The 12,955-nt window shown below is 46.5% G+C and overlaps 1 protein-coding gene across 1 annotated transcript in view; it reads left to right on the top strand.

The window, feature by feature from the left end:
* The window catches only part of LOC126991757 (multidrug resistance-associated protein 1-like), a 24,970-nt gene extending 15,917 nt beyond the window's left edge, over positions 1 to 9,053 (top strand). Inside the window, exons 11-22 of the mRNA XM_050850441.1 lie at positions 309 to 460; positions 1,456 to 1,593; positions 2,026 to 2,172; positions 2,654 to 2,738; positions 2,987 to 3,183; positions 3,842 to 4,018; positions 5,184 to 5,351; positions 5,910 to 6,126; positions 6,879 to 6,984; positions 7,447 to 7,767; positions 8,695 to 8,743; positions 8,823 to 9,053. Of these exons, the coding sequence (XP_050706398.1) occupies positions 309 to 460; positions 1,456 to 1,593; positions 2,026 to 2,172; positions 2,654 to 2,738; positions 2,987 to 3,183; positions 3,842 to 4,018; positions 5,184 to 5,351; positions 5,910 to 6,126; positions 6,879 to 6,984; positions 7,447 to 7,767; positions 8,695 to 8,743; positions 8,823 to 9,053 (1,988 nt within the window). The remainder of the gene's footprint in view (positions 1 to 308; positions 461 to 1,455; positions 1,594 to 2,025; positions 2,173 to 2,653; positions 2,739 to 2,986; positions 3,184 to 3,841; positions 4,019 to 5,183; positions 5,352 to 5,909; positions 6,127 to 6,878; positions 6,985 to 7,446; positions 7,768 to 8,694; positions 8,744 to 8,822) is intronic.
* The last annotated feature ends 3,902 nt before the right edge of the window (positions 9,054 to 12,955 follow it).

Below are 12,955 nucleotides of genomic sequence, written 5' to 3'. Positions count from 1 at the left end.
CTACTATTTGACTACAACTACTACACTCCTCCTCATCCTTCCTCTCTCTATCCTTCCTCCTCCTTTCTCTACCCTTTCCTCTCCCTTCCTCCTCCTCTTCCCTTTTCTCACCTTTCCTCCTCTTTCTTCCTCTTCCTCCCCTCACTCACACCCTCAACCCTTCCTCTCTCTATCCTTCCTCCTCCTTCCTCTCCCTTCCTCCTCACTTCCCCTTCTTCCTCTTCCCCTTCCTCAATCCTTCCTCTCTCCTATCATCTCCTCCCCCCAAACAGCCTCCCATCGCTCACCCCTTCACCTCTCCCCTTCAGGTCCATCAGTGCTTGCGGGGATGGCTACAATGGTTCTAATAATGCCCATCAACACCATGGTCGCCAGCCGCACCAAGGCCCTGCAGAACACCAAGATGAGGCTCAAGGACAAGAGGATCAAGCTGGCGGGGGAGATTATTAATGGGATCAAGGTGAGGGGCAGGGGAGGGGGGGGGGAGGGGGGGACAGGAGAGGTGTGTGTGTGTGTGTGTATTTACCTATAATAGTGGTAGGGGTAATAAGTGGTAATTATAGTAGTAGTAGTAGTAGTATGGTAGTTGAGGTGAAAAATGAGGAGGATAAGAGGAAGAGGAGCTATTTATATTGTTGTTATTCATGCATGAAAGGGAAGGAGCTTGGTGTGTGTGTGTGTGTGTGTGTGTGTAATCTTTTTTCACCTCTTGGAGTGCTGCGGGTCTTTCTCGAGACAGCCAGCCGCAGAGCTCGTAGTACCGATCTTTGGGTAGGACTGAGACCACTCACACACAGCGACAACGAGGTCACAACTCCTCGCCTGACGTCGCGTACACCTACTCACTGCTAGGTGAACAGGGGCTACACATGAAAGAAGATAAACCCAACCTATCTTCACCCGGCCGGGGAGTCGAACCCCGGTCATTCTGGTTGTGACCCAGACGCTCTCTCTCTCTCTCTCTCTCTCTCTCTCTCTCTCTCTCTCTCTCTCTCTCTCTCTCTCTCTCTCTCTCTCTCTCTCTCTCTCTCTCTCTCTCTCTCTCTCTCTCTCTCTCTCTCTCTCTCTCTCTCTCTCTCTCTCTCTCTCTCTCTCTCTCTCTCTCTCTCTCTCTCTCTCTCTCTCTCTCTCTCTCTCTCTCTCTCTCTCTCTCTCTCTCTCTCTCTCTCTCTCTCTCTCTCTCTCTCTCTCTCTCTCTCTCTCTCTCTCTCTCTCTCTCTCTCTCTCTCTCTCTCTCTCTCTCTCTCTCTCTCTCTCTCTCTCTCTCTCTCTCTCTCTCTCTCTCTCTCTCTCTCTCTCTCTCTCTCTCCATTTATTTTCTCCTCTCTCGTATTAATTTTCCTCCATTTTTACGCCACAATCTCTCCCTCTCCTCTCCTTTCTCATTTCCTCCTTTCCCATGCTATTAATCCTCCATTTTTATGCCACTATCTCTCCCTCTCTCTCCCCCGGCAGGTGCTCAAGCTCAACGCATGGGAGGAACCGTTCGGCAAGCAGGTGGAGGAGGTGCGGAGGGAGGAGATACAGGTGCTAACGAAGGCGGCGTACTACCATAGCTTTGTTGCCTTCCTCTGGTTCATCACGCCCTTCATGGTGAGTTTATTTATTTATTTATTTATCATCTTAATTCTTTATTTCTCCTCCTACTCATTTAACTTTTTTTTATCCTACTCTTTCTTGTCTTTCTCTTTCATTTATTTCGTTTTTTCTTTCCTTCCTCCTTTTTTTCCTTCTTCTTCTTCTTCTTCTTCTTCTATAACATGAACAAGAACAGTAATAGTTCCTCTTCCTCTTCCTCCTCCTCTTTTTCCTTCTCCTTTTTCATCTCCACTACTACTACTACTACTACTACTACTACTACTACTACTGCAATTACCACTACTACTACTGCAATTACCACTACTACTATTGCAATTACTACTACTACTACTACTACCACTACTACTACTACTACTACCACTACTACCACCACTACTACCACTGCAATTACCACTACCACTACTACTATTACTACCACTATTACAGGTGTCGTTAGCCTCGTTTGCCACCTACATCACGGTTTCGTCCGACAACAAGCTCGACGCAGAGACGGCCTTTGTGGCGATCGCTCTGTTCAACCTCCTGAGGCTACCCATCGCTGAGATACCCGGCTTGATCCTGCAGGGTATACAGGTGGGTAGTTGTTGCTGTTGTTGTTGTTGTTGTTGTTCTTTGATTTTGTTTACTTCTCCTTCCTTTTTTCTACTCTTCCTTGCCCTTCTCTCTCATTTACTTCTTTTTCCTCTCCTCCTCCTCCTCCTTTTTTCTTCCTCATATTCTTTTTCTTCCTCTTTTTCTTCTTTTTTCTTCAGTTTCTTTTTTCTTTTCCTCCTTTTTTCTTCCTCTTTCTTTTTCTTATCCTTTTTTCTTCATTTTCTTTTTTCTCCTCCTCCTCCTCCTCCTTTTTCTTCCTCATTTTTTTTCTCCTCCTCCTTTTTCTTCATCATTTTCTTGTTCTCCTCCTCCTTTTTTCTTCTCCTCCTCCTCCTTCTTCTTCTATAACATCAACAACAACAGTAATAGCTTTGAAAGAAGGGAAACTTTTTTTTTTTTCTAATTTATACTACAACTACTTAACCATTTCTTCCCTCCTCCTCCTCCTCCTCCTCCTCAGGCAAAAGTGTCTCTGACTAGACTGGAAAAGTTCTTCGCCGCACAGAATCTTGACCCGAAGGCCGTATGCAGTGATCCTTCCAAGGGTGAGTAGTAGTAGAAGTAGTAGTAGTAGTAGTAGTAGTAGTAATAGTAGTAGTAGTAGCATAGCACAATCCATATACTCTAAATCTCCTCCTTAAATTGACCTCTCTTGGCCATTCCTCTTAAATCTTGAAACAGTGATTGGCAGACTTTTTTTTCATTATTGTTTTATTTATTTTTTTTACTTTTTATACTTCACTTAGACCAGAACATTGGCACTCACCCCATTTTCTTTCTCCCTTCCCCGCAGAGAGCGCCATCAGGGTGGAGGGCGGGGCGTTCCGGTGGGGCGGGGGTGGTGGGGAGTGGGCGCTGCAGGGGGTGGAGGTGGAGGTGGGGCGCGGGGAGCTGGTGGCGGTGGTGGGGCCGGTCGGGGCGGGGAAGAGCTCGCTTCTCTCGGCCTTCCTCGGACAGATGGAGAAGACTGCCGGGGAGGTGGTGGTAAATGTAAGTGTGTGTGTGTGTGTGTGTGTGTGTGTGTGTGTGTGTGTGTTATTATTGTTTTATTTATTTTCTTTCTTTTTTTTTTTTTACATATTTGCATTTTCCTTTATTATTTCCTTTGTTTTCGTTTATTTTCTCTTTTGTTGTTGTTGTTTTCTTTCTCTTCCTTTTATTTAGTTTCTAGTATTCTTTTTTTCTTTCAGTTTTCTCATTTTTTCATTGTATTTTGTTTTGTTTTGTTGTGTTTTGTTTTGTTTCCTTTCAAAATTTAATAGTAAAAGTTTTGGGTACGGACCGCCTTTGCTGTGTGTGTGTGTGTGTGTGTGTGTATGACCATTGACGCTTCTGCAAATATCTTCTTCATATTCTCATTCATTTACTTCCTCTACGAATTCTTTACTTCCAGCTTTTTTTTTTCAAGGGCATGAAAAAAAAAAACAATAATGAAAAAAAAGCCCGCTACTTACTGCTCCCTTCCTCCCCTTTCCCTAATCTTTCCTTCCTCTTCCTTTCCTCCATTCCCTACCTTCCCTTTCCCTTTCCCTTGTCTTTCCATCCTCTTCCTTTCCTCCTTTCCCTACCCTCCCCTTCCTTCACATCCCTTCTTCCCCGTTTACTCAGTCTCTTTGTAAACATCTGCCACCCCCCACACACCCCATAGGGACAGGTGGCTCTGGTGTCGCAGGAGGTGTGGCTACAGAACGCCAGCCTTCGGGAGAACATCACCTGGGGCAGCCCTTGGGAGGAGGCGAGGTACTGGCGGGTGGTGAAAGCCTGCGCCCTAATGCCTGATCTCGAGATGTTGCCTGCCGGGGACCTGACGGAAATTGGGGAGAAGGTAAGGTTAGGGATGGTACTTAGGGTCATGGTATTAAACATATTGAGGAGGGGAGAAAGGAAGAGTAAAGAAAGAGAAGAAGGGGGAGAAGAGGAGGGGAGGGAAGGGAAGAAGGAAGAGGAAAGAAAGAAAAGGGGAAGAACAGGAGAAAGGGAAGTGAAGGAAAGGGAGGGTAGGGAAAGGAGGAAAGAAAGAAAAGGGGAAGGGGAGGAAGGAGAGATCAAGAGAGAGAAGTGAAGGAAGGGGAAAGGAGAAAGGAAGAGGAAAGAAAGAAAAGGGGAAGAAGGGGAGAAAGGGAAGTGAAGGAAAGGGAGGGTAGGGAAAGGAAGGGGAAAGAAAGAAAAGGGGAAAGGGAGGAAGGAGAGATCAGGAGAGAGAAGTGAAGGAAGGGGAAAGGAGAAAGGAAGAGGAAAGAAAGAAAAGGGGAAGAAGGGGAGAAAGGGAAGTGAAGGAAAGGGAGGGGAGGGAAAGGAAGGGGAAAGAAAGAAAAGGGGAAAGTGAGGAAGGAGAGATCAGGAGAGAGAAGTGAAGGAAGGGGAGAGGAGAAAGGAAGAGGAAAGAAAGAAAAGGGGAAAAAGAGGAAGAAGGGAAGTGAAGGAAAGGGAGGGTAGGGAAAGGAAGGGGAAAGAAAGAAAAGGGGAAAGGGAGGAAGGAGAGATCAGGAGAGAGAAGTGAAGGAAGGGGAGAGGAGAAAGGAAGAGGAAAGAAAGAAAAGGGGAAAAAGAGAAGGAAGGGAAAGGAAGAAAGAAAGGGAAAAAATAAACAGGAAAGAAGGGGAGGAAGGGAAGTGAAGGCAGGGGAGGGCATTTCCAGGGGTAGTTTTATGACCCTGGTGGTAGTGTGACCCTTCTTCTGTACCTTAAACCTAAAAACACACTCATTAGAAGCTCAACTCATTTATTTATTTATTTTTCATCTCATTTCTATTCGCTGCTATACGAGTAGTGTGTGGTGGACTTTTTTGTTGTTTTGTTTATGTTGTTTATTTAGCTGTTTTCTCTACTGTATAAAAAAAAAAAAAACTAACACATTTCAGGACTTACAAACAAACATATGATATGGCTTTTGTAGAGGTTGTGTGGTGGGTATTTACATGGGTAGTTTTATGAGCCTAGTGATAGTTCGACAAGGCTTCCTACTACTACTACTACTACTACTTCTTCAGGGCATCAACCTCAGTGGGGGTCAGAAGCAGCGCGTGGGTCTGGCCAGAGCGGCGTACAGTGGCGCCAACATTATGCTCCTGGATGACCCCCTCAGTGCCGTGGATGCCAACGTGGGGCGGCATATCTTTGAGTGCCTGCTGGGACCCTCTGGACTCATGGGTGGCACGGTAAGGGGAGCGGAAGGGGCAAGGGAGATGGGAAGTAGTGGGGTGATATGAGGGGATGGATAGAGTGAAGGGAAAAGAAGAGATATGAGGGGATAGAGAGAGATACTGAAGGGAATAGGAAGTTATTTGGAGGAGACTTTACAGGAAGCAAATAGAATGTGAGGAGTAAAAGATAAGTATGAAATAGTGATAAGAGGAATTTGTAAGCGGATAGAAAAGAATGAAAGGAGGAGGGAGGGAAAGGGAGAAGCATTTTGAGGGGAAGGAAAGGGAATGAGGGAAAAGGGGAAAGAAAGGTAGAAAGTAGAAGGGAAAAGGAGAGAATGAGGGGAATGGGAAAGGTAGGAAGGGGGGAGAAGGGGAAGGGAGTGTGTGTGTGTGTGTGTGTGTACCGTAAGAGACAGTTGATGGAAGAAGGGAGTGTTTTTTTTCATTTTAGAGAGAGAGAGAGAGAGAATGAGTAAATAAATCATATACTATTCCTTCCCAAACCACCATCACCACCACCACCACCACCACCACCACCACCACCACCATCACCACCATCACCACCACCAGACGCGGGTGTTGGTGACGCACGCACTCTGGGTGTTGCCGGAGGTGGATCGCGTGGTGGTGGTAGAAGACGGAAGGCTGGTGGAGCAGGGCACGTGCGGGGAGCTGGTGGAGAGGGGGGGTAGCCTAGCGCGTCTCCTCCTCCACCTGGCAAGAAAGGAGGTGGAGGAGGTGAAGGAGGAGGAGGAGGAGGTGGTGGATGGGGAGATGGAGGAGGAGGGTAAGTTGTTGTTGTTGTTGTTCTTCTTCTTTTTTGTCTTCTTCTTCTTTGTCTTCTTCTTCTTCTTCTTCTTCTTCTTCTTCTCCTCTTTCTTCTTCTTGTGGTGTTGTGCAGTTCTAAGTTCATTGTTATTAATACCGTCTTCAAATTACATAGCAATTTTTATTTATTTATTTATTTATTTTTTTTTTTTTAATGTTTTTGAACAATGTTTTGGAATTCTCTATCATTTTTTTCCTTTTTGGTAGCAGTAAGTTTTCCAGTCATTTTCTTTTCCTCCTTTTTTTACAGCTTGCTGGGATATAAATAAAAAAAGAACTATTAAAAGGTAGCCCACCTCACCATAATACATTAAATACTCACTAACTATGCCAACCAACTTCTCCCCTTCAAAAATTAACACCATTGGAATTTTTATCATTGGAATTATGAGTATTTTGAGTAGGCTATCAGTTAACTTCTTCCCTTCAAGATTTCACAACAATGGAATTTTTATCATCGGAATTATGAGTATTTTGAGTAGGCTGTCAGTTAACTTCCCTTCAAGAATTCACATCATTAGAATTTTTATCATCGGAATTATGAGCATTTTGAGTAGGCTGTCAGTTAACTTCCCTTCAAGATTTCACACCATTAGAATTTTTATCATCGGAATTATGAGCATTTTGAGTAGCCTACTAGCTAGCGTTTTCCCTTTAATAATTCATACCATCAGAATTTTGAGTATTAATGACTCACACATATGCACACAGGCCTGGAGGAGCTGTGTGCCCACCTCAAACAGCTGCCGGGGGGACGTCAGCTGCTCCGACAGATCTCCCGACACAGCGCCGCCTTAGAAGAGAAGGACATGGCTGGGTGAGTCCACAAGTCACCCCTCACATTCAATCTATTTTATCACCCTTCATTCTTTTCTTATGCTCCTATTCCTTCCACGCCATTCTTTTTCTATTTATATTTTCCCTCATTATCCTTTCTTTATCACTTTTATCTCTTCTCTTCCCTTCCTCCTTGGTCTATCTTTTGTTCACCTACGTTTCTTTATGCTTCCCTTCCTTTCGTTTCATATTTTCCTTATTTCTTTGTCCCTCACTAAGTATTGTTTTTCGAGTAGCGGGTTTTTTTTTTATTATTGTTTCCCTTTTTTTGTGCCCTTGAGCTGTCTCCTTTGTTGTAAAAAAAAAAAAAAAATGACCTTCTCTCTTATGCTTTCCTTCCTGCTTCCTATGTTCTTGTGGCTTCACGAAATGTTATCTCTATATATCACCTTTTTTTCTCCCTCTCGATCTCCTTTCTCACACTCCACTTAATATTCCACAGCACCACCGCCAGTCCACCGTATAAGTCCACCACCTCAACCGAACCAGTTTACGAAAGACAAGACTCCACCTCCACCACCACTACCAGACCACCACACTCCACTACCTCAACCAAACCAGCTTACGAACGGCAAGACTCCACCACTACCAGTCCACCACACACCACCACCAACTCCACCAGCTCAACCACCTCAACTAAACCAGCTTACGAAAGACAAGACTCCACCACCAACTCCACCTCCACCAAACCAGCTTCTGAACAACAGATTCCACCTCCACCACCAAGCCACGATATAGAGCATGAACCTCTATATATGTTACTGTACGGACAATCAGTTCCCTATTTCACTAACTTTTCTACACCTCTCTCTCTCTCTCTCTCTCTCTCTCTCTCTCTCTCTCTCTCTCTCTCTCTCTCTCTCTCTCTCTCTCTCTCTCTCTCTCTCTCTCTCTCTCTCTCTCTCTCTCTCTCTCTCTCTCTCTCTCTCTCTCTCTCTCTCTCTCTCTCTCTCTCTCTCTCTCTCTCTCTCTCTCTCTCTCTCTCTCTCTCTCTCTCTCTCTCTCTCTCTCTCTCTCTCTCTCTCTCTCTCTCTCTCTCTATCTCTCTATCTCTCTCTCTCTCTCTCTCTCTCTCTCTCTCTCTCTCTCTCTCTCTCTCTCTCTCTCTCTCTCTCTCTCTCTCTCTCTCTCTCTCTCCTCAGGTGCGCCATTCCCACCACTCTCGGCTACAAACCAGTCATGCTTCTTGAGGACAGCGACTTCCCGACCACAACTACCATCGCCTCCCACCTCCTTACCACCACGATCCCCACTACGACAACCACCACTACCACCACCACTACCACTAGCATCTCTGCGACTCTGGACATCATCACGGACACACACAACAGCAGTGAGGAGAGTAACGCTACGATGAGGATGACGGAAGAGAGTAATTCTATAATGGATGATGAGGATGATGCAGCCCTGACCAGCGCCCCACGTCACGAACCCCCGCCAGTCAACGCTTCAGTGAGTTACTTGGACGTGGGAACAGCAGCCACGACAAACATCCACCCACAGACAACACCAGAGGGACACAGCACCACCCCGACGACTGCGACATCCTCCCAAAGGGCACCCACGCCTTATCCACGCCAACCCACGCCTACAACGACTCCACGAACGCCCCACGCCCACCACGCTGCCATACTGGATCATACACAACCGCATGCCGCCCTTTGACCACCATGCCACCGTGCACCCCCAGCGGCCCCACGGAGAGCGCAAAGCCTCGCCTGGGGTGGCACTGCACACCAGTGAGACGGTCCGGGAGAAGGCGACGCTCAAACACACAAGCCACGCAGAATAAATCGTAATAACGTCACAGAGAAGAAGCGCCACGCATCAAGACCCCCCGCGCGGCCCTCCAACATCCTGGAGCACACCAAGGACCTCTGGGTGTTCCGCGGCGCTGGCAACCACGGCCTGAGTCCCGGCCAGCCGCTGCCTCTCAGTCGTCTCAGCCGCTGCCACGTCAACGACTGGGCGGTAGTGGGCGCAGGCGTTGTGGCCTCTTCAGTGGGCGTGGCCTTGCTGGTGTGGGTTTCTCCTTGCCCGAGGGCGTAGCAAACCAGGCCCATGTGGGAGGCGTGAGGAGCGGACGAGGACGTGGTGATGGCGGTGGGCGGCAGCAGCGAGAGGACGAGGGGCCGCTTACGGATTCCGAGGGACCGTGGGCGTGGTGACGGACACCCACCGCGGCCTCAACAACCGCCTCTACCTCCTGCTGCAGAGGGACACGGCCACCGGTATCACCCCAGACACGCTGCCAGTCCCCCGCTCATCCTCCCCGGCTGACCCCACCACGTCTCCCGCCAGGCACTGACCCCCGGCCCGCCCTCACCGCCCCGCCCTCCACGCCCTTAAGGAGAGGAAGGGAGTCAGTTTCCTGCCTCGGCTCCTCCCTCGCCGCTAAATGGCATTAAGGATTCCGCTCGCCTCGACACGGGACTATACTTTGGGAGCCCGCCGCACCGACCCTCACCTGGACTTATTTCTCTCTCCCCTTACCTTCCCCTCTCCCTCTCTCTCCCTGTCCGCCGCGGGGTGCCACACGGACGCAGCAACAAGGCAGCAGCATCACCGTGCGTGCGTGTGTGTGTGCGTGCGCCGGGACACCAGTGATTCATAGTATTAAAGCGTTTATGTTTATGTTAGTCAGATGTCTTGGTGCCATTAATCGTTTTGGGGTCTCGAGGCTCAAAGTGATGAAGACGAAGCAGCTCGGGATAAAAGATAAAACCCAACCCTAAGCCTCCCACGCCTCTCATCGCGAAAAAGGGAGTCCGGAAGCTCTTGCATGACTCTAAACATAGGCGTTGTACAGAGCCTTGCCCATGTGTTAGAGGGAAGAAAGAGCAGAAAGAAATATAGAGAGAAAGATAAAACCCAACCCTAAGCCTCCCACGCCTCTCATACAGTAAAAGGGACACCGTAAGCTCATCCAAGACTCTAAACAAAGGCTTTGTACAGAGCCTTGCCCATGTGTTAGAGGGAAGAAAGAGCAGAAAGAAATATAGAAAGAAAGATAAAACCCAGCCCTAAGCCTCCCACGCCTCTCATACAGTAAAAGGGACACCGTAAGCTCACGCAAGAGTCCTGTAAAAGTAAAACAGTAAATATAAACCATTCCGAGAGCCTTGTCGATGTGTTAGCGGGAAGAAAGAGAAAAAAAGAAAGAAAGAAAAACCCCAATCCTACGCCTCCAACGATCCCCATGACACTAAATGAGACTCCGTAAGCTCATCCAAGAATCTAGTAAGCATAAGCCTTGCCGAGAGCCTTGCCCATGTTGGTCTCTGCCCCGCCCTCTCTCCCTGGCGATGGTCCGTCTCTCCGAGGTGTTGCCGGGTCAAGGCCGCGAGGGAATAAGACAGTGCGTGGCCGTTAGCGGTGTTAATGAAGAGTGACGTGAGGGAACTAGGGTGTGGGTGTGTGGGGGTGTGCCTACGTAGCTAGCTGGTCCTGTTAGGCCTGGTCGCTGCTAGGGATGTGATGGAGTGGGGAGGAGAGCAAAGAGTGAGAAATTATGAAAGAATGAGAAAGGAAGAGTAAAGAATAGGAAATAAGGAAAATAAGAAAGGGTAAAAGAGTAAAACAAAAATAGGAAAGTGTAAGGAGTTAGACAAGTGAGGAAGGAACTAGACTGAAAAGTGATAGAGTGGGGAAAAAGAGTAAAGAGTGAGAAAGTATGAAAGAATGTGAAAGGAGGAGTAAATAATAAGAAATAAGGAAAAATAAGAAAGTAGGGAGTAAATCAAAACTAAGAAAAGTGTAAGGAGTTAGACAAGTAAGAAAGATTTAGACCAAAAAGTATAGAGTGAACGAGGAGGATTATGCCCCTGTGCCAATTTGTACGCAGTAAGGAATGTGTGTAAAACTAGGGTGAGCATTACTTGTGCCAATTTGTACGCAGTAAGGAAGGTATTAATATGATGGTCAGTATTATGTGTGCAAATTTGTACGCTAAGAATGTTGTAGAAAAGAGGGTCAGCATAACTTGTACCAATATGTACGCGGTATATGAATATAATGTATGTTTAACAAGGGTGAGGATAACGTGTGCCAATTTGCACGCGATAAGGAAGGTATAGGATCAGTATTACGTGTGCCAATTTGCACGCGATAAGGAAGGTATAGGATCAGTAATACGTGCCAATTTGTACGGTAAGAAAATGTTAAACGAGGATCAGTATTATTGTGCCAATATGTACGCGATAAGGAAGGTATAGGATCAGTATTTTGTGCCAATTTGTACGCGATAAGGAAGGTATAGGATCAGTATTTGTGTGCCAATTTGTACGCGATAAGGAAGGTATAGGATCAGTATTTTATGTGCCAATTTGTACGCGATAAGGAAGGTATAGGATCAGTATTTTGTGCCAATTTGTACGCGATAAGGAAGGTATAGGATCAGTATTTTTTGTGCCAATTTGTACGCGATAAGGAAGGTATAGGATCAGTATTTTGTGTGCGCCAATTTGTACGCGATAAGGAAGGTATAGGATCAGTATTTTGTGTGCGCCAATTTGTACGCGATAAGGAAGGTATAGGATCAGTATTGTGTGCGCCAGTTTGTACGCGATAAGGAAGGTATAGGATCAGTATTTTGTGCGCCAATTTGTACGCGATAAGGAAGGTATAGGATCAGTATTGTGTGCGCCAATTTGTACGCGATAAGGAAGGTATAGGATCAGTATTTTGTGTGCCAATTTGTACGCGATAAGGAAGGTATAGGATCAGTATTTTGTGCCATTGCTTTGTGATAGGAAGAGGTAGGATCAGTATTGTGTGCCAATTTGTACGCGATAAGGAAAGGTATAGGATCAGTATTGTGTGCCAGTTTGTACGCGATAAGGAAGGTATAGGATCAGTATTGTGTGCGCCAATTTGTACGCGATAGAAAGAAATCGAAAACGAGGGCGATGTCTACCCCGAACGAAACTCTCTAGCAGAACACAAGGAGGCAATTTACCTGTCAATATACCTGCAGCGCTAAGTGTCAGGTAAAGCCAACAGGTGTGAGATGCTCGATATGAGATAGCCGCCGCCAAGCAGTTCTATGTACGGCAGGAGGAATAGAGGTGACACTCCTGAGGCTGCTGGGAAACTAAACCGACGAGACCTCTGCAAGCACGTGAGACAGAGCTAAGAGGAACGGTGAAACAAGTGGAAGAGAAGAAAGATAAGGGACGAAGAACAATGAAACAAATTAAGGCGAGGAATAGAGGTGACACTCCTAAGGCTGCAGGAAAACTTAACCGAAGAAATCTCCACAAGCACGTGAGACAGCTAAGAGAAACGCTGAAACAAGTGGAAGGGAGGTTTCTGTAAGAGGAAAGATAAAGGACGAAGAACAATGAAACAAATTAAGGCGAGGTTTCTACAAGAGGACTGAAACCTAGACCCGAGGCCTCAGGAGAGATAAGATACGAGGAACAGTGAAAGACATGCAAGTGAGGTTTCTATAAGAGAAAGAAAACCTAAGACCAAGGCCTCACGAAGCTAGGCAAACACCAAAACGAAATGAGCTCTCTACAACAGGACTAAAAACAAGAAAACCAAGGCCTCACGAAGCTACGAGGAACAGCATAACGAGGTGAGCTCTCTATAACAGGACTAAAAACCAAACACCAAGGGCTGACGAGGCTAGACAAACAGCATAACGAAGTGAGCTCTCTACAGTAGGACTAAAAACAAGAAAACCAAGGCCTCACGGAGCTACGAGGAACAGTGAAGCCGAAAGAAGTGAAGTTTGTACATACAAGGAGAAGAAAAACTAATACCGAGTCCTCTGAAAGTAAAGAAAAACAAGAGAAGCGATATGTCTTATGTGAAACGAAGTGTGCTGTTTATACGAGAGGAAGAAAAACTAGAAAAAACTACAACCCGAGGCCTCTGTAAGCTATAAACAAAATAATCGCTATCTCTTCCTAGTAAAATATAGATTCTAAAGACAAAGGAAGTAA

Source organism: Eriocheir sinensis, unplaced genomic scaffold (genome assembly GCF_024679095.1).
Source record: "Eriocheir sinensis breed Jianghai 21 unplaced genomic scaffold, ASM2467909v1 Scaffold331, whole genome shotgun sequence".
Lineage (NCBI taxonomy): Eukaryota > Metazoa > Arthropoda > Malacostraca > Decapoda > Varunidae > Eriocheir > Eriocheir sinensis.
This window is presented reverse-complemented; position numbering and strand designations above follow the sequence as displayed.